Source organism: Sorex fumeus, unplaced genomic scaffold (assembly GCF_029834395.1).
Source record: "Sorex fumeus unplaced genomic scaffold, SorFum_2.1 ptg000026l, whole genome shotgun sequence".
NCBI classification, from domain to species: Eukaryota; Metazoa; Chordata; class Mammalia; order Eulipotyphla; family Soricidae; genus Sorex; species Sorex fumeus.
In genome coordinates this window covers 11,791,082-11,815,680 of record NW_026606083.1, presented here as the reverse complement: position 1 = coordinate 11,815,680, position 24,599 = coordinate 11,791,082, and the positions used below count along the sequence as shown (strand labels likewise).

Sequence of the window (24,599 nt, the reverse complement as noted above, 5' to 3'; positions counted from 1 at the left end):
AGGACCCCAGCTCCCTCTCCCTGAGCCCGCCCAGAGGGCCTACAGAGGGGTCAGTCTCTCCCACCAGCTGTCCACAGGCACCAGCACTGGTTGGCATGAACCACTTCCTAACTGAATCTGGAGGCTGTGCCCCCAATAAGCAAAAGCCCACCCCACAAGGTGCTGCACTAGTCTAGATGGCTGCAATTTCCCATGTGAGCTCCTGAAACCCTAACTTCACCCTAAGAGATGGTTTCGGGGCAGGAACCTCAGTCCAACTCAGGATGGCAGCTCTCAGTGGACAAATTAAGAGAAGAGCCAATAGGCACAACCCCCCCCTGCAGGCCCCTGGGGAGGGGCCGGAATGCTGCAGGGCCCAGACTCCACACTGGGCACCCTTCGTCCCTGCTAATAAGCCCAGGTGGCTGACCCCTAATCCGCGCCTTCATAATCAGAACCACTGCCAGCACCATGATGGTCGGAAGGCCACTGACACACTTGCTGCCCACAGTGGGGCCAGGGGTTGGGAAGCACCTTCCCTTGTTCACACATACACATACACACGCACACACACACACTCTCACAGCCAGAGTACAGGAAGCATTCTCTCCCCTCTCCCCTCCCCCTTCTCTCCTCGCCTCACCTCTTCTCTCTCTCTCCCCGCCCCCCCCCACACACACATGCCCACTGCCCACAGCAGGCCCTGGTGTGTGGCAAACACCTGTGTGGGGTCCTCACCGCCCTCCTCCCAAGGCAGGACGTGGCCTGCAGCCCTGAGGGGGAACACTGAGCAGAGAAGCTGGGGGTTCCCGCGTCAGACACCCCCTGGTGCCACAGCAAACCCTGCCACAGTCCCTCCCCCACCAGGGCCCCCCGCGTACCCACCTCCCCCCGAGGTGCGCCCCCCACTCCAGCAGTGAGCGAGCAACTCCCCAAGTGGACAGAGAGGCTGAGGGAGACCCTGTGCAAGCAAGACTGAGGTGGCGTCCCTGGCAGCGTGGACAGCAGCGCCAGGGCACTGGGCACTGCCCTCACAACCACGGCAAGCACGAGCAGCCTGCATGGGTGCCCCCTGGCCCTGTGGCACTCCCATTCCCACAGGCTGGCCACCCCCGCCCCACTATGAACCCCCGAAGGGGCGGCATTTCCTTAGTTCTGATCCTTGGGCGGCAAAAGAGAACAATTTCCCTCCCCGCAAACCTCACTTCCTGTTAAATCTATCTGTCCCTAGAGATGAACAAATTCTAAAACCTACAGTCCCTTGAAGATAAAAGTACACTTCATATCACAAGAAAAATAATGTGATTTAGCAATAATAAGATTTACACCCAAATTCTATTGCAAGATGGCAAAAGTCCAACAACACTGAAGGGCTGGAAAAGTTCATTAAGTGGTTCCATTTTCTTTGAAATATATAAAAATATTTTCTATAAATACTACATAAAAGGCAACGTGAAAATTACCACATTTTACAGAAATAATTAAGTCCGTCTTCCATGGTTCTTTTGGAATCATCTAATCAGCTTTCTGGTGTGGAGGGGAAGTCACTTGAGATCCCGTTCTGTGACTGGCGTCTTCATGTTTAAACCGCAAGAAAAGTCTCTGGAACTTACTTGTTCAGCTCGTTCATAGGAAAGCAACACACAGACCAGTCTGCAGTGAGGCGTGCTGGGAGCCAACGCTGGGCGGGATCAGACTCTTGGCATCCTTGCCCTCACGCCGGCTCACAGGGCATTGTACTCCACACACTTGGAGGGGTCTGTGGGGAAGTGCTTCTGGCAGATGGTCATCAGCCTCTTCAATCCCTGCGAAGATGAAGAAAACAAAGGCTGCTCACAACTGGGCCGAGCTGTCCTAATGGCCCCGATGGCCCAGAGAAGCACAGGCAGCTGGCGATGCCCGCGGATGATTGAGTGGACATGTGCTCCCTTGTGGGCACCCAGGACATGGGAAGGGCAGCCCGGTTGGGAAAAGAGAGCCCTAGAAACAGCCGTCACGGCCAGCCCTGGCCACCCACCGACGGCACCAATTCCCTGACTCCAGGCAGTGGCCCCGGCCTTCTCGGCCAGGCTCGGGGTGCGACAGCCAGGCCCGCGATTCGGGCAGCAGTGTCGCAGGTGAGGAACTCGACCCCACGGCCACCGAGATAAACAGTGCGCCTCAGAACAGCAACGAGTACCACAGACAAGGGATGGCGGGGATACACAGTCCAGCACGTTCCAGCAAAACTCAAAACCCAGTGAATGCGGCGCTTCAACGGACACAGACACAACACGGCAGGGCTGTTTCTGAAAAGGGATGTGACAGACGACTCCCAGGGCAGAGCAGGGACATCCATCTTCAGGTGAGATGGACACAATCAGGATGACATGGGCACAGACAATAAACTCAGCTTCTGGATGCCTAGTGCTTTGTTTTGTTTTGCTTTGCTTTTTTTGGGTCACACCAGGCGATGCTCAGGGGTTACTCCTGGCTCTGCACTCAGGAATTACTCCTGGTGGTGCACAGGGGACCATATGGGATGCCAGGAATCGAACCTGGGTTGGCCACCTACAAGGCAAATGCTCTACCCGCTGTATTATTGCTCCGGTCCCCAGGATGCCTAGTTCTGAAGCTTACTGAAGGCGGTCTTTAGATACTCGATTTCTCGTTTCACAACTCACATGCTCTGGTTATGCTTGGGCAGACACTAAATCCTTTCGGATCCAAACCGCTTTCGTGTCATCACCAAAACTGAATCCCTCTACAGCAAGAACCAGCCAAGTCCACAGAACTCACTAGAAGCATGACTACTTCAGGCAGTGACCTGAGCGCAAGCTCCATTAGGCAGTCACCTCGGAGCACAGGGACTCCTCTACCCGCAGCCTGCACCCCGACATGCTGCTCACAGCATCTCTCACCACATCCGGCAGGTCATGAGCTTGGCACCCCTAAGTTGGCCTCTAGGTCTTAGTCATTCTCCGGAGCTTTTCCTCCGCTTAAGCACAAACGTACCTGAACACCCTTATGCCCCAAATCGCCAACAGGAAGGGCACGAGTGCAAAGCCCAGGCGACACTGGTCTGCGGTAACTACCCACTCTCCGGAACGCCTTGACACCTAGTGGCAGCCTCCCTCACGGATGGCCAGTGTCCTGGCGGTCAGGAGACCACAGCCCGCGCTTACCGAAACCAGCTACTACGGGAGTCAGTAAAACAGCCGCCAACCACAGGAACAATGAATATTTTATGAACCTAAAGAATGATTCTGAGCATAAATTCATGGTGAGGTTTCTCACCTTAGGGTCTCAAAATTCCAACCACCCAATTCCTACCACAGTAAAAAAACAATGAAATCCCCCGTTCGACCGGGTGACAATGTTCGGGCTGGAAATAGAAGATACTGACCGTGTCGTGTGGCCTGAGGCCTCACTTTATTCTCTCCCCCCAGAGGATCTAATGAGTGTCACAAGCTCTTTAAGCAAGGAGCTTCATGATGGGGCAGGGGGGGCAGAGGGAGCGTCTGTGAGTACCCAGCCCCCCAGACCGCCTGAAAGAGGCCCATCGGGGTCTGGGCGGCAAAACCCGAGAAACCTTTTAGAGGTCCAACCCCACTACCTACGTGTGTCAACAGCGCAGCCTCGCAGCCATCACCAAAACCAAAGTAACAAAAATGAGAAGGCCCAGGAAAATCTTGCAGGTCCCATAACAGACAACAAAGATATCCGTTACTCCCACAACCTGAATTCTCTCACGAACAGACTCACTCAACACCTGCGACACATCACGTTCAAACCTTCCGAGACCTTCCTGGGAATTCAGGGGCCCCCAGACAGTGGCAGAGAACGTCACCTCCCACCGTTTCTGACTGTGGACAGAGCAGGCAAAGATCGGGTAAGCGGCCTTTGCTCTTTTTCCTCAGGAGTCCAGAGCGTTCCTTCTCCCAGCCTGGCGCCTCCTGCTGTGATTCCCGACCAGGAGGCTGCAGAATAGTGCGAGGGCTCTCGGATGGCACCGGGAGCTTCCTACAGGGTCAGTGAAGAAAGAGTCAACACCGGGAGAGAAGTGCCCGGTGAGACTCAAACAGCTTCCGTCAGCAGCTACCCCAGCAGCAGCTGTTCCAAGCACATTGGAGGCAGATGGATGTGCCAATTAGGGGAGGTGACTCCCCTGACCTGCTAGGAACGGCATCTCCGGGGCTCGGTCCTCACACGAGATGCCTACGGAGCCCATTTACCGCAGTGAGCACTGCTACAAGGAAGGAATTACTCTGACACCTAAAGTCTCTGCTGCTGAACCGTGATGCATGCAGTTCCAGGTCAGAAATACTCAGCACAGAACAGGACATTTCTGCAAGCAAGTCTGACGGTACCTAGCAAGGATTTTAAAGGGGGCAGAACCTCCGGCCAGCATGCGGTTATTTTCTACATGCAAATTAATCCTTCCCATTAGCTCCCTCGGGATTTTAGTTTCCAATTGCTTGAGCCAGTAAGACAATGAGCAGCTTAGCGGACTGCAAATACCTTCTTTTAAAAGATGATGGTATTTTTACAGACGATTCGTTTTTAGAAAAGCAAAAGTCACTTGGTGCCCATTCTGTGCCACAGACAGCTGTGGGCTCAGGGGACTGAGCAGGGAATGAAAGAAAACCCCCCAGTCTGGGTGAGACTATTCTAAGCGAGGGAAAGGGGAGGAGCAAGTGAGAACGGAGCATGGACGGGTATTAGCTGGTGGTAAGTGGATGGAGGGAACTTGGCAGGAGGGGCTGGGGTTTCCCTAAGAGCTCGGGACCGACAGCCAGAGCACCCCAGTCTGGTGGGCATCACCACTGGGCTTTCCCCGTGCACCACAGGTGCCAGAGGTGCAGAAAACAGAGGAGAGTGCAGCAAGGAGACCTCCCGGTTGCGGAGGGAGGAGGGAGCAAAGGAAAGGCCCCAGGTTCACTCTGAGTGGGGGTCTGTCACGGTTCGCCCGGATAGGACCAGGCCGAAGAGCAGAGCCGAGGAGATCTGTAGTTCTGATCTCCAACCTCAGCGAGCCCAGGCCCGAGTCCCTGAGCCCACCCGGACCCTGAAGGGGGTTCTCAGGGAACCCGCTGCCCCATTTCCTCCTACTGCACAGGGCTGTCTGGGAGACCTAGAGAGTTCCGTCCGGCTCCTCAAAGGGCACCTTCCAAGAACGCACGGTTCAGGCTGTCCGCAGGTTTCAGCGCCAACGCTCTCTCCCGGCCTCTCCTTCCACGCACTTCCCCACATCCCGAGCCGCTCACTCTCCAACCACGAGACAAGCTGCGTGACCAGACCACCAGGCACAGAACCGGGCCGTCTTTCCCTGGGACCCGCCCCTGCTCCAACCCAGACGGTGCAGCCCCCTTCACCTCTGCCCTCTGGTGCGCACATGCCTTGGGAGGCGGTCTACGACTACAGGACGGCTCGACCGCCTGGTCCGAGGCCCATGCCCCAGGCCCTTGCTGTCCACTCTGCCCCCTCTCCCTGGGAGACTGAAACCGCCCAGTTCCTGCTACTGCTCTCAGTGCCAGGCCCCACAGTCTGTGACAACACGATCCCAGGCTCTCCCACCCGCACTCACGGTTCCAAAGGGCTTTCCTCGCTGTCCTGGGCAGGGTCGGTCCCCGCAGTTGGAAGGGACCGTTTTTCCCAGAAGCCTCGTACAATCATCTCGTTGGAGGTGGCCCCCAGAATGTCCTGATGGAGGGTATCTCTGCACATGGGACCTCTTCACCAGGGACGCCCTGAACATCTCCCTCAGTTTCCCGCCCCCACTCCCCCCCACTGTCCTCCCTAGGGGCCAGCCTCCTCACTCGCTTACCACGAGTACTCTGAACGTTTCCTCAACAGTCTCTTGCAGCTCTTGATTCTCATCTCTGTCTCTACACGTTTGTTTGTTTGTTTTGCTTTTTGGGTCACACCCAGAGATGCTCAGGGGTTACTCCTGGCTTTGCACTTAGGAATCACTCCTGGCACTGCTTGGGGGACCATATGGGATGCTGGGAATCGAACCCAGGTTGGCCGCGTGCAAGGCAAACGCCCTACCTGCTGCGCTATTGCTCCAGCCCCCCTCCACACTTTTTTGGAAGCTCATTCTGATTCAGATGTCCCCCGACCCCGCCTGACCAAGGGCGCCCACGTCCTCCCTGCTAAGGACACAGTGTGGCAGGTGTCCCCTGCTCCCCGCCACTGCTTCTCTGAGCCCCATTTTCCTAGATCTCTCTTCGGGAAGGCCTCGTACTTAGGAATCCTCATTCCCTGAGCGAGGACCAGGCCACCGACGGCCTAGACATGTCAAGTGACTCTTGGCGCAGGGCAAAGGACAGCAAGCTCGAGCACCATGCCATGGAGGAAAGCAAATTGCTAAGAGCTCCCGGTGGGGACTTTTGGTCCACTCCTCCAAGACCCTCCACTCACCCGGCGGCCGGCAACACCGCCAAAGGGAAATGGGAGTGACGGTCCGCAGGCCTCGGTGACGACAATGCCGCCTGCAGAGCCACAACTCCCTCAGAAACCAATCTGTGCCCTGCTCTCGGGTGCCGTGACGCCCACCCTCCCTCAGGGCAGAGGGATGGGCACCCCAACGCTGGGGCGGCTTCCTCTGCACAATACCCCTCACCCAGTGGCCTGCTGCAACTAGGACTCCCAGCTGAGACACTGCTTCCACAAGGCTGAGTGACAAACTGAATAGTTTAAAATGACTCAGATGGTGAGGGTTTTTTTTGTGTTTTTTAATGCGCTATCATATTAAAAAAAAAACTAACTGAAAGCATTATGAAACACTTAGGTAAGAATATCAATACAAACAGAGTTTGACGTATCATAGCACATAATACAAGATAAAAATCCTCAATAATGAGAGCTGTTTCCAACCAGAGAAGTCAATGGGCCATAGTCAATGGACCATGAAAACAATCGACCTGCAGTCACTACAGATCAGCAAATCTTATTACTGAAGACAGCAAACAGGAGAGTGGCAACCACAGGCACAGCCACTCCCTGGTGGGGCCGCGGCAGGTCGCAGGTGTCTCTGAGTCCTGTACAGCAGAAGGACATTTTACCGGACCAGTCGCTCCCCGCTTGCCACTGACCTTAGGATGAGCCGACCCCATTTCAGGGTAGAACCTACGGTGTGACGAGGGGACTGTTTGCTGCAGTGCTCTGAGACTGCCAATGAATGGCCAAAGTCCTACTAAAGGAATCGATGAATATGAACCAAGTTAAAACGCGATGCTCAAAACACAGAAAGCTTATAAAGCAGAATGCAGCAAGTGAAGCCCGGGGACGGGTCAGCTGAGCCCCAAGTGACAACTCAGCACCCGGCTGAGTCCCACATGCAGCTGGGGGCCCGTTGTGCCACCTCTGGCCAAACAAGAATGTGTGTCTAGAAGTGCCACATGAATCAGTGTGTTCGGTAAATGCTAGACTAGATGTGAACGAGGGGCTGAAAGGATCCTCATAAAAATGTTGGGATGCTATCTCCCAGAGGGAGTCAACAAACGTAAGGCTCCTAAGAACAACTGGCCGGAGAAGAATCCCACAGGAAGCTTTGCTTTCGAAATGGAGAAGCCTAAGAAAACATATTTGGAATAACTATCACTGCATCCTCTTCCTACCCCCAAGGAATCTGTTTTGGTGAGGACTCGAGGCCCCCGTGCCACGTGAGGAAGGGCGGGCCGGAAGTCAGCAGCTAGCGGCCTCCCAGCTCAGCTCTCCCCACTCCTCCTCGTTCATGACAAGCAGGTCCCGAGACGTGAACTTCTCAAGAGCTGGGTTTAGATGACGGACTTGAAAAAGCCTTGACATAATCAAGAGCTGTGTCAAGGCAGCTTTACCCAGACTGGACCAAAGGTGACTCTGTACTTGGCAGGAAGAACCAAGTCCTTGAAGTTACTGCAAGTAATTGAAATCTGAGCCTGCAGTAGAGGCGCGCTAATAGGCTGCCCCGCTCGCCTTTGATCCGCCTGGGACGAGAACTCTCCCCACGGTGCACTCTATTTTCCTGGGGAAACCAACACTTCAAACAACTTGCACAGTTTAAATTTGACACAGGTTTTCATGAGACCAGAAGATGAAATCACGTTCCAGCGAGAGCCTCATGAACTGTTTCCTGCCAGGGTGCGAGCAGGCCTTCCTTGCCACTATTTTGAAATTTAAAAAGATTATTCCATACACCACAAGAGCTCATTGAAATGGTGTCCACAGAATAGGCAAAAGTAGCCAGGAATGAGCCAAGCCAGAACAGGGCTGCTTCGGGGATGAGGGATGGGAGATGGGGCACAGCTCTGGCTGCCAGAGGCTCGCGTGCTCCTCCAGGGCACTGTGAGACACTTAGGAGCTCTGGATCTGGGTCTCTGCGCCCACACCAAGCTGTCTCCTGCACTATTAAAAGAGACACTCCACCCTACCCACAGATCATTACTGGGCCCGAGAGACAGGCCAGGGTTAAGATGCTTCCGCTGCACCGAGCCAAGCCCAGTTCAATCCCTGCACAGCATCTGGTCTGCTGAGCACTGCCAGGAGGAATCCCTGGGCACTGCTGGGTGTAGCCCCCAAACCAAAGAAATAAGAAATAATCACCCCATGAAATAGCTTTCCTAATACTTTCCTTGGCAAAAAACTGAACCCTGGAAATCTTGGGATCATGCGCTTAGCATAGTTGGCAGACTGTGGACCGGAGACAGACAGACAGACAGACACAGACACAGACACAGACAGACACACACACACACACACACACATACGGGATCCCCTTGAAACACAAGTCCCTAGGAATCTACACACACAAATACAAGATCCCCTTGAAACACAGTCCCTAGGAACCTACACACACACAGAGGATCCCCTTGAAACAGTTCCTAGGACCCTTCTCCAGGGCAGGGTGCAGCTGCTGTAACAGCGCCCAAAGCAGCACAGTCTGAACCCTTCACCCTCTGACCCTTGGAGAGAGGTCTGCCAACTCCTGGCATCCAATCACGTCCTTAAATGGTTCCGTTTTAGGAAGCCAAGCTCACCGGAAATACTGAAGTAACAAGGAGAGCCCTAAGGCAGATTAGAATCAAGAATGTGATTAAAAGGGAAAAAAAAAAAAGTAAACAGGGCTGGTCACACTCTTCAGTCTTGAGCTGTGTGACGGATGGGTTTATTTTAAGACATCACACGGGGGCATTTTCAAAGTCCTTACATAATGCAATTATTTTTAAAGCGTGCTGGTGTTTTTGAAATCATGTGAATGAACACTTTTTGGAAAGTAATCAAAATGTTAGCAGTTCGTTAAGTAAAAATTTTAAAAAAGGCAGAGGAGCCTCCCGCCAGGCTCTGCAGCTCAGTCCCCAGAGGTCGCTCCTGTCCGTCCCTGCTCACCTGCCTCCGGGAATGACCCATCTACCAAGAGCAGGAACTTGGCACCCAAGTGGCCAGATGCGACCAGACTCCGGGATGGTGCCCGTGGGCCCCTCTGGAGGCTCCATGGTGTCCGTGTGACCGTGCTCCCTCCTCCAGGAAGTCCCTTTGCCCCGCTCCCCCCGCAGGGCCTCGGCTGCCCCATCCACCGCACAGCCAAGAGAGCGGGCAACACTGCGGCAGGAAACCCAAGGGTCGAGGGCTGGAGGTTTCTCAGCACCAGCGAGGGTCACGGGCCTGCGAGGGGACATGTCCCACGGGTGACAGATGTCTCAAGCATCCCCTGGAGAGCCTCTGCAAGTCATCTATTAAGCTACATCAGCCCACGAGAGCCAGCCCCACGGGGTCCCCTTTCTCGTTCAGTTACAGCATGTTAACAATCCCCCCTAATTACCTTGGGGGAAAGGAGATTTTTTTTCTCTTTTAATGGGAAAGAACCAGGTTTTTTTTTGGGGGGGAAGAACAATGACAATGGAAGAAGGGGAGGTCATATGTTTACCTCTAGGTAAGCCATAAATCATTAAAAATACTAGGTTATAAAAATTCAGAATCCAGGAAGGAAATCACTCCATAGTTTAAAAAAATAAACTGTTTTTAAGACCATCTAATTATGCAAACTTTATACACAGTGGAGCTTGGGAGCCTTGGCTGTGGTATAGCTGAACATAATTAACAAATTTAATTATAAGAAACTACTTTCTATTGCTCAAAACACAACACTTTTCTCCAATTAAAAGTTTCTGGCCTTCAAGACACTGGTGGTTATTCAAAAAATGGACATGTCCTTGAATTTTGCAAATATGTGAACTCTATAAATTTTAAAGTTTATATTAGGGAGTCAAGTGGATATTACATTTTAAAATGCTAATATATGCGAATGAGGCATAAAGCATGACCCAAATTAACATTTACCACTTGGAATTGAAATACAAATAAAAAGATAATTCATGAATATGGTAATGATGGTTCTCTGGCACAAAACCGGAAAGCATTTTATGCATGTTAAGTGAATTTTACATTTTAAGTCAATTTCCCAAGTATCTCTACAAGCTTCAGAATTAACATTCAGAAAGTCGCCACACAGAAACAAAATGGGATTTTTGACAATTTGACAAAAACTAGATTAGTTTTTTTTTTCCCCTCCCTCACAAAGAGGGAAAACTTAACCCAACAGCAAGTAAGTTTATCTGACATGGATGTAACTTTACCAAAGTTACACTTTAGAAACTTGAAGGGAAAAAAGTATATGAAATGTATCAGGTCTATTTATTTACAAAAGTATTGTCAGATTCCTAAAAACCAGTCTCATGCAAATTTGTAATTATGAAGGCCCTTTCGGTATGATGAATGCTAAGGCTGGCTGGAAACTCATAAAATAGGATTTGTTGAAAAATACTCAAAATGTGTCACTCTCCGCTAAATCCTGAAAGCAAAGCCACAGGAGTCCTGTTGGACTCCTATTCAAAGCACACCTGCTGCCGCTCCCTCAGGGGCTGGAATGCAGGCACAACTTCCTCCCCTTCTGCTGGGGAAGCAGAGGACGCTAACCTTGAGCGCCACTTCCCTCCATGACGCTTACCTGAATGTATTTCCGCTGTGTTTCGTCATTTAAAACATGCGCAACGTGCTTGGAGAAAATCTTCTCCCGCCCAGTTCTGGCGTGGATACCAACCATGGTGACACCAATGGGCCAGGGAGCATTCCCAATGGCCATCTGGAGGTAGGCATCGTTGGCCTAGAGGAAGTGTGACAGGAGATTAGAAAGGGAGGGGGGGCGTTCCGGGTCAGAAGTCTGCGTCCCACATTTCACCTACTTCCTGCCTGCGTCCAGCGCACTCCCAGTTCCTGCTATTCAAACAAGAAATTAAAATGCACAGTGACTGCCCTTCCCATAAATGGGCCTGGAACAGCAGAAACCAAACACAACACTGGAGGGAGAAAGCCAAGTCTTGCCCTCCCCCCTGGGGCCCTGAGTCAGGAGACAGGCAGCAGTGGGCACCGGCCAATGGGGCCCTGGCAGCAGTGGGCACCGGCCAATGGGGCGCGGGGCCCGTAAGCTACAGTCTGCTCCCGAGCGGCCAGCGGCAGCAGGCTGTGCTGGGCCCAAGGATGTGTGAGCAGGGCTTCAACACTGGCCTGACTCAAACAGCCTGACGGTGCGAGCACCTCACTCTGCCTTCACACCCCTCAGCCTCCCACCTGCCAAAAACCTCTCAATAAAAGCGTCAGCAAAGAAAGAAATCTGGGGGCCTGAGCGATAGCACAGGGAGGGCATTTGCCTTGCACACGGCCGACCTGGGTTCAATCCCTGGCATCCCATATGGTCCCCCGAGCACAGCCAGGAGTAATTCCTGAGTGCAGAGCCAATAGTAACCCCTGAGCATTGCCGTGTGTGGCCCTAAAAGAAAAAAAAATTGGGGAAATTAACAGCCTTTCTAACCCGAGCTTGCATACCTGGGTAGAAGAAACAGGGGAAAACCACCCTGAGACACTCACCGCCCTGAAAAGCCTGGAGATGGCCAGAAGCCCCAACAGCTTCATTCTAAACACCAAACCCCTGTGTTGTCAGTCTGTCACACCCAGTATGAGTTTTTTCTTCTTTTGTTTTCGGGCTACCCCTGGCAGAGCTCAGGGAACCTAACATGGTGCTGGGGACGGAACCCGTGTGGGACGCATGCAAAGCAAGCGCCTATTCCCCTCTGGCACTCAAGTCCATTTTCAAAAGTCCGTAGCAAGAGGCTAACGGGAAGAACGCATCTATACTACACATGATTTTGCTCTGTTCAACCTCACCAAAGTTAATTTTTGAAGCGCATACATTCATTTTGATCACTGTTACTATGTAAATATTTAAAGAAAACTCCAGAGACTTGGTTTGAGTTCTCCCTATTAACACTTCTACCTAAGGAAAGGGATGGGGCAGGAGAGGCACAGTGGGGAGGGCATTTGCCTTGCACGTGGCTGGCCCATGCTAATCCCCCAGACCCCAGAGGGTCCCTGAGAAGAGTCAGGGGGAAGCCCTGAGCACTGCAGGGAAAGACCAAAACCTGAAAGAAAAAGCAACCAGGGAGCGGGCGGGAGGTGGCTCTCCATTCCCGTGACCAGGGAATTTGGCATCTGGATGGTGGCCTGATACATCCATTCACCCTCATGAAACTCCCTAAGAATTTAACCGGTGGCTGTTAAACTGAGCATCTCAGACAGAGGAAGATCCAGCCACGCCTCGAAGCCCTACTGGGCAGCACCCAGGGAGGCAGCAAGCCCGGGCAACACACAGGCCAAAGCAGTGTCCTCCCCTGGGCTGGCTCTGGGTGCCCGGGCAGACCCAGCCTCTCCTCAGCGGGCTCGGGGCCAGGACAACAAACCTATACGGCCATGTTTCTATGGGAAAATTCGTCCCAAGGTTTCCCACCAGCTGTGATTGTGAATTTCAATCCCACCAATGGTAAAATGAACATCCGGTCTGTACGTCACCGGCCCGTTAAAGCTAGTGTCGGAACGACTAGGAATCTGCCGTGGAGCCTGAAGGTGCATCCCCAGTCACGCTTGGAACCTCCCCAAGTTCCGCCCAACAGAGGACACTGGGGTCTGCGCCCCCACCCGCCCGCACCCACGTGGGCCACTTACCTTCACATACTCCCTCTGCAACATGAACTTAATAATATCTGTTATGGACTCTTTGATATCAGCGGGGAGATTCTGGAAAAGAAATTTAAAAAAGCAAAGAAAACGCATGACTCGCTTTGCCGGCTACCCTCTGCAACTGGGACGGGGTGAGGGCGTCTGAGGGAGAGGGGGCGTCTGGGGTAGAAGACTCACCCTCTTCCGCAGCTTCCTGAACAGGGGGCGGAGGTAGGACTCAGTCTGCTTCTGGGTGGCGCTGTTGAGCTTGCCCTGCACGCTGCGCTTCACATAGTCCTCGCGGGCGTTGAGTTCCTTGGCCCAGACACCGAGGAGAAACTGTGGAAAGGACACGGTCAGGCAGCAGCGACACCTAGTGGTCAAACATGCTCAAAAGTTTTTACGCACAAAACTGCAAACAGTCACTGTCACTGTCCTCCCATTGTTCATTGATTTGCTTGAGCGGACCCAGTAACGTCTCCAGTGTGACAATTGTTACCGAATACGTCATGGGTAGCTTGCCAGGCTTTGCCATGCAGGCGAGATACTCTCGGTAGCTTGCCGGGCTCTCTGAGAGGGGCAGAGGCATCGAACTCGGGCCGGCCATGTTGGCGCTTGCAAGGCAAACTCCCTACCCGCTGTGCTATCACTCCAGCCCAACGGCAAACTATCATCTTAGATTTCCCGGCTGACTGGCCATCTCGAATTCAGCAACCACTTGCATATCTCGTGGTGTTCTGACGTGGCACCTTCAGCATGAGACGAGTCCCTGTCCTGCGCACAGTCCTAGCTGAAGACGGCCCATCTCTGGCACAGACAGAATCAGAGGCACAGGTGCCCCTGGTCTGATCCCTGAACCCCGTTTAATCTCCCAAACATCACCAGCACAGACCCAGGACTAGCCCCCGAGCTCTGTCCAGGCAGGCCCTACTCCAACCCCCAAGTGAAAGAATCCCATGTGTATGCAAGAACTGTCTGCAGGCACCTCCTGCCAGCAGGGGCCAGAGGAAGAGCAAGTGGGAAGGCTCTTGCCTGCACACGGCCAGCCCAGGTTCCATCCCCAGCACCCGCTAATGGTCCCTCTAGCCTGCCAGGAGTGATCTTTGAGCACGGAGCCAAGAGGAAGACCCAAGTACCACTGGGTCTGGCGCCCGCTGCCCCCCCTCCCAAAAAAAATAATTCCCTGCTACACCAGAGCCCCACACCCTCCTCCAGCCAAGCGCTTGCACCTTCAGGAACTTGGTGATGATGTCCATGTCCTTGTGGTCGTCACCTTTGCCGAGCGACTCTCCCAGGGCCTGGAGGAGATACCCCGTCCTGCCCGTGAGTGCGGAGCAGAGGCAGAACACTGCCTATGTCTGTTCTGTGCCCTGGCGGCACTTCCCAGAGAGACCACCTGGCGGGGGAAGGCCCACTCATGCGGACAGTTTTCTCCCCTCACATGCCAGGGCGAGAGAAGGTGAGAAGGAGCGAGAGCTGACAGTTGACACATTTGGGGGGAGCAAAAAGCCTTCTAAATTAAAGGACAATGGTGTCGGTCTCTCCAAGGGGTGGATATATGAGAAACCACCAAGCTGAAGCCCAGAGGTGGGCAAACCATAGGGTTCTCTGAGAAGGTGCCCAGGGACAGCTTGTCCGGCAAGCTCGAACCCAAGAGGCCCAGCCCAGTGCCATGACACCTCTGCCATTTGGGGTCCCCAGGAGAAAGAGCCCAGAGATGGTTCAGAAGACAGAGAAGCCTCAGGGGTACGTGGGAGGCCCTGAGCTCAATCCCAGAGGCCACAACACGTGCTGGGGTGACCCAAGAGCCCACAGTCTGGGCATCACTGACGAGCAGTGAAAATGCATGACTGGGAAAGCTGTCGGGCATCAGCGTGTTAGCAGAGCTGTGACAGAGACCAGGGAGGAAGCCGAGGGGCAAGGCCCGCCTGGCCTGAGGACGAGGCCAGCTCCACCTCTGGCACCAGGAAGCACTTCCAGGTGGCCCCAGCAGCCCTGACCCTCAGGCTGTGCCGAGCCACTGGCCTGGGTGGCTGAGCATTACCAGGAGGGCACCAGGCCTCCTGAGCCCTACAGGAGACTCCTCTCACCCCCCCCAAACACAGAAGACTTAAAAGCCTAGCTGCCCACACTGGCTGTTCCAGAGAACATCCAGCGACAGGCACAGCTGAGCAGGGACAGAACGGGCAGTTCTCAAGGGTCCCCTCTTGGGGGGCGGGGCCCGCCACAGGGCGCTCAGCTCTGGGAACCGAGCCTGGCTCACACCCGAAGCCCAAAGGGTCCAACTGTGCTTTTTAATTAAGGTTCCATGAATCACTCCCCACTCAACATCCTGGGAAACCGAAAGTGAGATGCTGCCAAGTGCTGGCGGGGCACGGGGCCAAGACGGTGGCACGGGCCGGGGACAACAGCCACCGCTGGGACAGCCTGGGAGGCTCCACAGAAGCCGGGTTCCCCGGGAGCTGGGGTGTGACAAGCCCCAGTCTGTCACAGCCCTGTCTGTGCCACCCCGTCAGTGAACTGCACGCACACAACAGCCACAGGCTTCACTCAGCACTGGGGCATGGGGATTAATCCTCAAACACCCGCCAACGGATCAGAAACGGAGAGGGAAGGACTGCTCAGCCCACAGCATTCCCGCACAGCAAAGCCCCCACGCAAAGTCCCACAATCTGCTGCTGACAGAGTAGCTGTGGGGAGGAGGGTGAGTGGTGGGAAGGAGGTGGTGTGGCAGGGAGGAGGTGCTGGTGGGGAGGAGGGGGAGCAATGGGGAGGAGGTGCTGGTGGGAGGAGGGAGAGTGGTGAGGAAGAGGGGGAGTGTGAGGAGGAGGGAGAGTGGTGGGGAGGAGGGGGAACGGCAAGAGGAGGGGCTTGGGGTAAGGGAGGAGGGGGAGCGGGGCTGGGCTCACCTCCAGCTCTTCGATGGTGGTGTTTTCCTCGTGCACCTTGAGGTCGTTCTGCGTGTCCTCCTCGCCAGTTTCCTGGCCACCCACGAGTTCGTTGAGGTACTGCTGATCGATCTTATCCAGGGCTGCTTTCAGGTCGTTCCTCAGCCCCTGGAAAAGGCTGACACTTGTATCTGGCAGGAACTTTCACTAACATTTCACTTTTGGTTTCTCCCTTTTTGTTTGTTTTGCTCCGTGTGGAGTTGAAACACCAGCTAAAACTCCAACTGCATAAACAGCTATCATCACTGACCATCCAAAGTTAATAAGGAAAATTTTTCATCAATGCAAACTGTCATCAATTTAAGATATCCGGTGTAGGGAAGTCACAGACTAGAAGTGTCACAAAACATTATATATCTGACCAAGGACGAAGACTCAGAATAAAGAATTTCTATCGTCGAAAATAGAAGACTCAGAAAATAAGCAAAACACAAAGAACACACACACAAACTGCAAGGAGAGTTACAGCCAGCCAGTCTAGAGGAAGAGGCTCAGAACCCAGGGACTGGAGAGAACGGTGAGAACGTAGAAGGCCAGCAAGGGGACGTGCTATGCCAACTGGAAATAGGTGACAGTTCTTATAAAGCTTAACTTACACGATTATTTACTGTCCTACTCCAAATACTTACCCAAGAGAAATAACACGGGCCCCTAAACTGTCTGTTAAAACCTCTTACCAGATTTTATTCCTAGCAGCCCGAGGTTACAAAGAAACTGTGACAATGCACACAACTGGTATCAGAAATGAAAAACACCCTAACATAAAAACAGTGACCAGTCAAGAAAAGTCAGAAAGGGTCTGACACAAACTTGCGAGTCCAACTTTGCATCTCTGCAGTCCAGGGGCTTCCCAGGAGGGAAGGCGCGCAGGCAGCAATCAGAAAGCCTGCAGCTCACGGCCGCCCCAGCAAGGCTGGCTCACGGCCCTGAATTTGGCAAAAGGCACAGAACTGCCAGGTCTGAACGCGCCACGCTTCATACAGAGACAGACATTCCTCAAGAAGGAGCGAGCAGTTGACACCTTCTCCAAGAATGCCGCCAGTTGGAGGCTGCTGGCTCCACCCTGGCCTGGACAAGGCACCAAGGACCACTTGGCCTCCTGGACATCTCACCTTGTTGACTTCTGGAGTAAGAATCTCAATCTTTCTTAAGCGCTGAAATGCATCATAATCAGTTTCCCCGAAGAGTCGGATGGGTTCTCCTCTTTCTCTCAGTCTTCTGATAACCTACACAGGAAACAATAGCAACCCTGAGTTTAGATGACCGGACGTTTATTTTGAAACACAGGTGGAAAGAGTATTGTGCATTGTTCTTAATTTGCCATGAGGGGTAGACTGAGTTATCGTACCTTAAATAACCCTCAGGGATTTAAGACTTCTATTTCAGGGATGTACTTGAATATACAATCAACGTTCTTGAAGACAAAAGGAAACATGGAGAAAGAAGGGGATGATAGTATTTATCACCAGAAAAGGAAAAACATGTCTGGAGTCTGATAATTCAATGACCATGGACAAGAGCCAGCACTGACTCGCTCCCCCAGGCCCCTCAGAAGAGAAGACAAGTGCCGAGAGAGGGTCTCAGCCAGGTCTCAGCCCCAACCCTCAGAGGAGAAGGGGAGTACCGAGAGAGGGGGTCTCAGGCGGGCCCCAGCCACCCCTCAAAATGGAAGGGCAGCGCCGAGAGGGAGGGGATCTCAGCCTCGAGAGTAGGCAGCTGCCTCTGTTCCGACTTGGGTCACAATGGGTCACGCGCCGTGTGTCATGCAATCATCACTGTAATGCACATACGTTTTCTATACTCATTGCGTATTGTGCTGTTTCTGTTTCCTCTATAACAGAAAAGAGTGGGGTCCTTTTTTTCTGTTTCATCTAAAACAGAAAAGGATGGGGTCCCCCCCATCTGTGGTCCTTCACTCGCCCGCTGCCGTGTGACCAGAAATCGCTTGTGGCACCGGGGAGTGGCAGACGAGGGGGGGTGCAAGGGGAGACACAGGCGGATGGACGGGGACAGGGATGGGTTGGGGGAGACAGACACTGGAAAACGCAAACCTCTGACCCTCAGGCTGCAAGGCGGGCGCTCTAACCCAGGGCCCCGGCACGGCTGGGGTGGGACCCCTTCTCCAGGATTTGAACTTGGCTGTTCCTACCCGGCCCTTACCAGGCCCAGCCCTGAACAGCTCAGGAGAGCACACTCCACAATGTTTCACCACAGAATTCCTCTGCAGGTTTCATTAATGACAGGTGAGATGTGATTATCATCATAATGAGAGCCAAGTATGACGTAAAACTGAACATAATATACTTTAGATTCAAAGTTGAAAACTTCCATATGTAAATGAGTTAGGCACTTTATTATTTGGCTTTCATTTACATAGGTCAAAATGATACAGTAATTGCAAACTGGCTCTTACTGATTTATTTCCTGATCATCCTATTTACCATTTCTTACAGTTTTGTAGGAATAAGCAATATAAAGTAAATTTGTTGTGTGCCTAAGGGGGCAGGTTGGGACTGGGAGGGAAACTGGGGTTACTGGTGGACGTAAGGTCACACTGGTGGTGTTGGAACACTCAACGCTTGAAACAACTGTATGATGAACAACTTCATAAATTACGGCATGATTTATAATTTAAAAAATTGTAACACAAAATTTTTTAAAGCTTCAGAGAATATATTCTGCAAGAAATATTTTAAAAGGTTAAAATAACGTATCCAGCAAAGATTAGTTTAGAACACTGTGAAAAAAAACCAGCCAGCTGCACAGTCTTTTTTCGGTGCAACAGATAACCCTCTTTAGGAAATAGTGACATGTAACTCGCTGGAAAACTCCGCACATAAATGAGGCTAGATGCCTCCACACAACAGACACACAGAAACTTACCTCCTGCCTAGAGAGAGTCATGGGTAGTTTTTCCTCTGCCAGTTCAAGCTCCAAGACTGGATTTGACGAAGTGAGTGGGGTCTGGTCCTCCTCTTTGGGCTGTATCTGCATCAGGAGCCAAAAGAAACAACATTCAGGCTTTAAGAAACGTGCGGCCGGGTTCAGATTCACCCCGCGTTATCACAGCCACTCGCTGAAACCAAACACGTTTGAAACAGGGAGGTTCTCCTAACACCCTGGGTGGCGCTCAGCCTCGTGTGCATGCTTTCAAGAGCTGCCCAGACGGGTCCATTCCAGGGCGCACAAGCAGAAGGCAGGCAGGTGGGGGCGGCATTCCTGCTTCCAGAAAAGGCACCTGAGTACAATCAGCTCCAAAACCAAGTAACTCAAAGGGTGAAATCAAAGGCTCCCTTTCTCCCAAGTGGCAGGGAATTTTTCTTGTTTCCTGAAACACAATTCACTTGCTGCTTCACTCTCTGACAAAGGGCATCTTCCTGGGTGATGGTCCTTGCAGAGAGTTCAAAGGAGACCGAGCGCTTTCCCACGGAAGCCCTGAAGCCTCGAGCTCCAGCTGCTCCCCTCCCAGAGGCAGAGAACTCAGTGTGGAGCCTGCAGAAAACCCCCACGGCGCAGGGCACAACCTGCCCTGACACCCTGAACGCGGGGACGGACATACGGCACCTCTCTACTCATGCAAAGAAAGGGGAGACAGTCTTGTTCCTATGAACCTCAGAGGGAAATCTTTTCATGTCTGTCCTGAGTCTGCTGCCCAAGTTTAGGAAAATGGAATTCAGCAATTTACAAGGCCCACTGTGTGTTCTGTAAAGATAGTAGAACACAATATTCCCACAGGACCCTAAGACAAATCTAAAACATTAATGGGGAATAAGGTATTTTTAAATGGGTGGAGGGGGGAACATCAGCATTAAGAAACATTCTGTTAAGAAGGTTTACAGCTAAAATATAATTGCTAGTCTACAGGTGGGCTGGAGCGAGATAGCACAGTGGGTAAGGCATTTGCCTTGCAAGCAGCCAACCTGGCCAACACGAGTTCGATTCTTCCGCCCCTCTCGGAGCCCAACAAGCTACCATGACGTATTCGATATGCCAAAACACAGTAACAAGTGTCACAATGGAGACGTTACTGGGCCCACTCGAGCAAATCGATGAACAATGGGAGGACAATGACAGTCTACAGGTTATAACCATGAACTGTATTTATATCTGCATGGATACTATTTATCGGTGTTAACAGTTTGAACAGAAATTTTAAGGTACTAAACTGCATCATTTCGCAAATCAAGCTAGCATAATTTCACACTTCTATAAAGGAATAAGATACAAGTTTTCATTACTACCAAGAAAATATTTAGATTTGGGGAGTTTTGTTTCTATTTTTTTGGGTCACATTCGGTGGTGCTCATCAGACTGACTCCTGGCAGGCTCAGGGGACCATCTGGGATGCCAGGGATCAAATCTGGGGCTGGCTGCAAGCAAATGCCCTACCCACTGTACTATTGCTCCGGCCCTAAGTTTTTTAGAAAGGAGAATATCTGCTTGCTTTGTAAATATCTAATCACACATCGCCCAACAGCTCTGGATGAAAAATCTTTTCAGGACAGAATGGCAGTTCCCAGCTCCTGGGAGAGGCAGGACACTGCCTGCTGGCTGGATCCCGCTTTTCCAGAATATTTCCCCACAGTTATTCTGCTTTGCTATCCTATCTATAAGCAACAAAGCACTGCCCATCTCCACTAAGCAAATGCACAGGGCAGAACTGCCACCACATTCAGTGGCTTCCCAAGCTAATCAAAAAAAGCTGGCAAGGTTCCGGTTCCGGAACCGGGGCAGCAACAAGGCGGAGATTCTGAGTCCTCGGACTCAGAATTGTGCCAGGCAGGTGGGGGACTAAGGTCCAACTGGACGTCCGTGGACTGTTCTTTACAGAAAACTCAAGTGTTTAGTTTCCTAAACCTGAGGCATACTGGAAACATCCGCATTAAGACTGTCGTAGTCCAGGAATACAGGTATAACGCTTCCCTTCTCCCAACACTAGAAAGTAAAAACCAGATGCACATACATACCACCTGCATTCCCATGCTTCCTCCTCGAAACGCTAGGCCACACCATGTCCAAAACTGTCTCCCATTACATGCACAAGATATTATTTCATAGTGATGTTTCATGAGCAAAAAGCTTATTTCAAACTTATGATTTGGCAAAAAAATATTTCAACTGAACCTCTGAATATTGGTTTTTAAATTATTAAGTCAGATAGCTTTTCTTTTAAAATAATTTAAATATAACTTCATCTCAGAACCTTTAACCCCTCCCAATAAAAGCCCCAATATCGTATCCAACTAGGTAATTTCAGTCACAGCTTCTAAAATAGGCAAAACTCTTCCAGCCAATTCATTTGCTTCGAAAAATTATTTAAAAATTATGTTTTCTGTCCAACAGACTAAAGCAGAGTTTGCAATGTAACACCTTATTAAATAACAAAAGCATAGACATGTAACATGGCTCTGATTTCAGAGATACACAGAGCCAAAAAAAGAATTACTAACAATTCAAACATTCAAAATCAATTCAAAATCAATGGCTTAAAATATTCAAAAGCAAACAGCGAATATCATTGCTGTTGAATAAGAAGTTTCAACTCTTTAAAAATAGACTTTTATTGGGAGAGGTGGGGGGGAGTGGTCGTGGAGATGAACATGAGGAACTATCAGATCAGGACTTAATTTTTTTTTTTAAATTCAAGCTTTGATCTCAAGCCACTTCATGCTGTCCACAAAAAGCCAAACCATTCCAAGCCAAAAGTCATGCACGTATTTTCCTGAGTTCAAGATAAAAAGAGAAAAGAAAAATCAAAACCAAATACTCGTACCTCTCCAGATGGCTTCTCACTTACAGGCTAATGTATAACATTGATAAATTGAACAGAGATCAATAATTTTGTCACTTTAACAAATACAGAAATTTAAACTCAGACACAATTGAACATATGACAGCAGATTTCCTACCTTGTAGCCACATCTTTCAAAATACGCCTCCTCTTCTTTTTTTGTGAGTTCACTACGCTTGAAATATTTTTTATTTTCCTATTGAAGAAAAAAGTACGTTAACAAGACATCCTAGATAACAAAACTTCTTGATCCATCATCAAGTTCCTTCAGAACCTGAAAGCACTCCTTAATCTTTCGAGAGCTTGGCACCTTTATTTCTACAGAGAGTGTATGGACTTCCGTGACAGGCACTGCCCCCGCCCAACCCCGCTGCTGGTGTGCATGCTGACAGGACAGGAATACTGATGGCATAATCTGACCAGGCATGGCCAACAGCCAAAAAATAATAATAATAATAACCAAAAAAACCTTTTTTTCCAAATGTTTACACTGTCAAGATTCAATATCCCAATGTCTAAGTAAAAAGATGATTTCTATAAATGGATTCTCATGTCTACGGAGCACATGCAATGGGATACCTCTAATTATTTTCTCCCATCAGAAGCAATCAAAAACAGTAAGACACCTGAAGCCAACATCCTAAATCCCCTTCCTGAGAGCAACAATGTTCAAATCCTTGTCACCTGAAAGTGATTCCTCGTAATGGTATTGATCAACTCCTAAAATTATCTCCACAATCTAGGAAGGTTCCTTTTTTTTGTTTTGTTCTTTGTTTTTTTCGGGAGGCAGTGGGGGACCACACCCGGTAGTGCTCAGGACTGACCCGTGGCTCTTGCACTCAGGGGACCCTACGGGGGTGCCAAGGACCAAACCCAGGTTGGCCACGTGCAAGACAATCGCTCTGCCCTGCCATCCTCTCTCCTGGCCCCCTACCACCCTGGACTTCATGGACTTATTATTCATGGACTTTCAGGTGCACTTCTGAGTTCTAAACAGGAGCATCAGCTGTTAGGAAAGATGAAATCATGAAATTTGCTTACAAGTGGATGGTCATGGGTAGTATCATGCTAAGTGAAGTGAGTCAGAAAGAGGGAAAAAAACATAGAATGGCTGCACTCATTTGTGGAATACAAAATAACATGAGCCTAACACCTAAGGACAACAGACACAAGGGCCAGGAGGGTGGCTCCGAGGTTGGAAGCCTGCCCCATGAGCTGGGGGGAGAAGGCAGTAAGGATAGAGAAGGGATCGCTAAGTCAATGATGGTTGGAGGGATCGCTCGGGATGGGAGATGTGTGCTGAACGTAGATAAAGGACCAAACGTGGTGGCCTCTCAGAATCTCTATTGCAGTCTGCAATGAATGACCAAAAGTAGAGAGAGAGTAAGAAGGAAGGTGCCTGCCACGGAGGTAAGGGGTGGGATGGGGTGGGGGTGGCGGGAGGAATACTGGGGCGGTGTAAAAAGTGCACTAGTGGAGGGCTGGGTGGTCGACCATTGCATGACTGGAACTTAATCATGAAAGCTTTGTAACTGTGATTCAATTAAAAAAAATCTAAAAAAATTAAAAAAACCAACAACACAGGAGTGCACACACCTTCCATCCCGTCACTGAGGGTCTGCCCGCGTGCACGAAGCCGAAGCGCACTCACAAGCACGCGCCAGGAGGGCAAGGCGTGGAAGCATCTTTCCAGCTCGCAAGGGAGGAGGGGGGGCGGGGGTCTGCAGCAAGCCGGGGCACCCGGAAGCCCCTGCCGGGGTGGGGACAGACAGGCCGCCCCCTGGCCCAGTGCGCGATGACCCGCCGTGCACGATGCCTGGGCTTCCCCCAGCCCCCCCGCCCGGCGTCCCACTCCCCACTGCCCCGTCCCTCTGGGCTGGGGACACCCGCCGGCCCGGCCCGGCCCACCCCCACAGCTAAAGCAGCACAGGACCACGGCCCCGCGTCCTCACCACCAGCAGGTTCCTGTCCTCCACCAGCTGCCGCTTCCGGAGGATCTCCGACTTGAGCACGTCCATCCTGCCGCCCCCCGCGCCCGCCCGCGGGTCCCCGCCGCGCCCCCACACCGGGAAACCAACGACAACAACAACACCCAGAGCCGCTTCCGGCGGAAGTGGGGGGCACCGAGAGGCGGGGAAAGAGCGCCGCCCGGCGCCGCCCGTGAGCGCAGCCACGGCGCCCCCTGGCGACGCCTCCTGGGAGCGCGTCTGGAGTGACCGGTTGGAAGGAGGCGGCCTAGGGGGATTCTGACCAGCGCCCTGGCCCTGTGACTGCACCTGTCCGCTCAGGAACTCACGTTCAGCTTCTTTCTTTATTTTTTGGGGGGGGGTTTGGATCACATCCAGCGATGCTCAGGGGTTACTCCTGGCTCTGCACTAAGGAATTACTCCTGGCGGAGCCCTATGGGATGCCAAGGATGGAACCCCCGTAGGCTGCGTGCAAGGCTAACGCCCTTCCCGCTGTGCTATATATCGCTCCAGCCCCCCAGTCTTCTTTAGGGGCCACTTCACTTCGGGGCTCCTGAAATGTCCAGAACTCGTGCAGTTTCGTGGATGGGCACCCAAGCTGAGATGCTTATGTCCACAGTCCAAATCATGTTAGGGACATGATTAAAAAGTCATCACAAATTCTTTTCTTCTTTTTTTTTAAGTCTAATCCAAAAGGAAATCTGGAGAGAAGACCTGTATGAGATCAGTGTGTGATTTTTTAAAAGATTCTCACAAAACAGAGTTGGCAGTACTGTGGGTGATTACTCTGCATACGACCACCCTGGGTTCCATCCCAGGCACCTCTTAGGGTCCCCCGAGCCCCAAGTGATGCCTGTGTGCGTTGGTTATCACTCACATTCAGTATCACTGTCACTGTCATCCCGT

The 24,599-nt window shown here is 51.7% G+C and overlaps 1 protein-coding gene across 2 annotated transcripts; it reads right to left on the bottom strand.

Moving 5' to 3' along the window:
- Nucleotides 1–1,295: 1,295 nt before the first annotated feature.
- Nucleotides 1,296–23,828, bottom strand: PRPF18 (pre-mRNA processing factor 18). Of its 2 annotated transcripts, XM_056114591.1 has the most exons (11): nt 23,679–23,828; nt 21,845–21,922; nt 21,709–21,735; nt 18,819–18,923; nt 17,048–17,161; nt 15,897–16,043; nt 14,217–14,285; nt 13,186–13,326; nt 12,994–13,065; nt 10,946–11,101; nt 1,296–1,784 (listed from the first exon to the last, which is right to left on the bottom strand). In XM_056114591.1, exons 1-11 carry the CDS (start codon nt 23,742–23,744, stop codon nt 1,704–1,706), a joined length of 1,056 nt encoding a protein of 351 aa, XP_055970566.1. In that variant the 5' UTR covers nt 23,745–23,828; the 3' UTR covers nt 1,296–1,703. The 2 variants fall into 2 exon arrangements, with proteins under 2 accessions (XP_055970566.1, XP_055970567.1); XM_056114592.1 differs by lacking the exon at nt 21,709–21,735.
- Nucleotides 23,829–24,599: the final 771 nt, after the last annotated feature.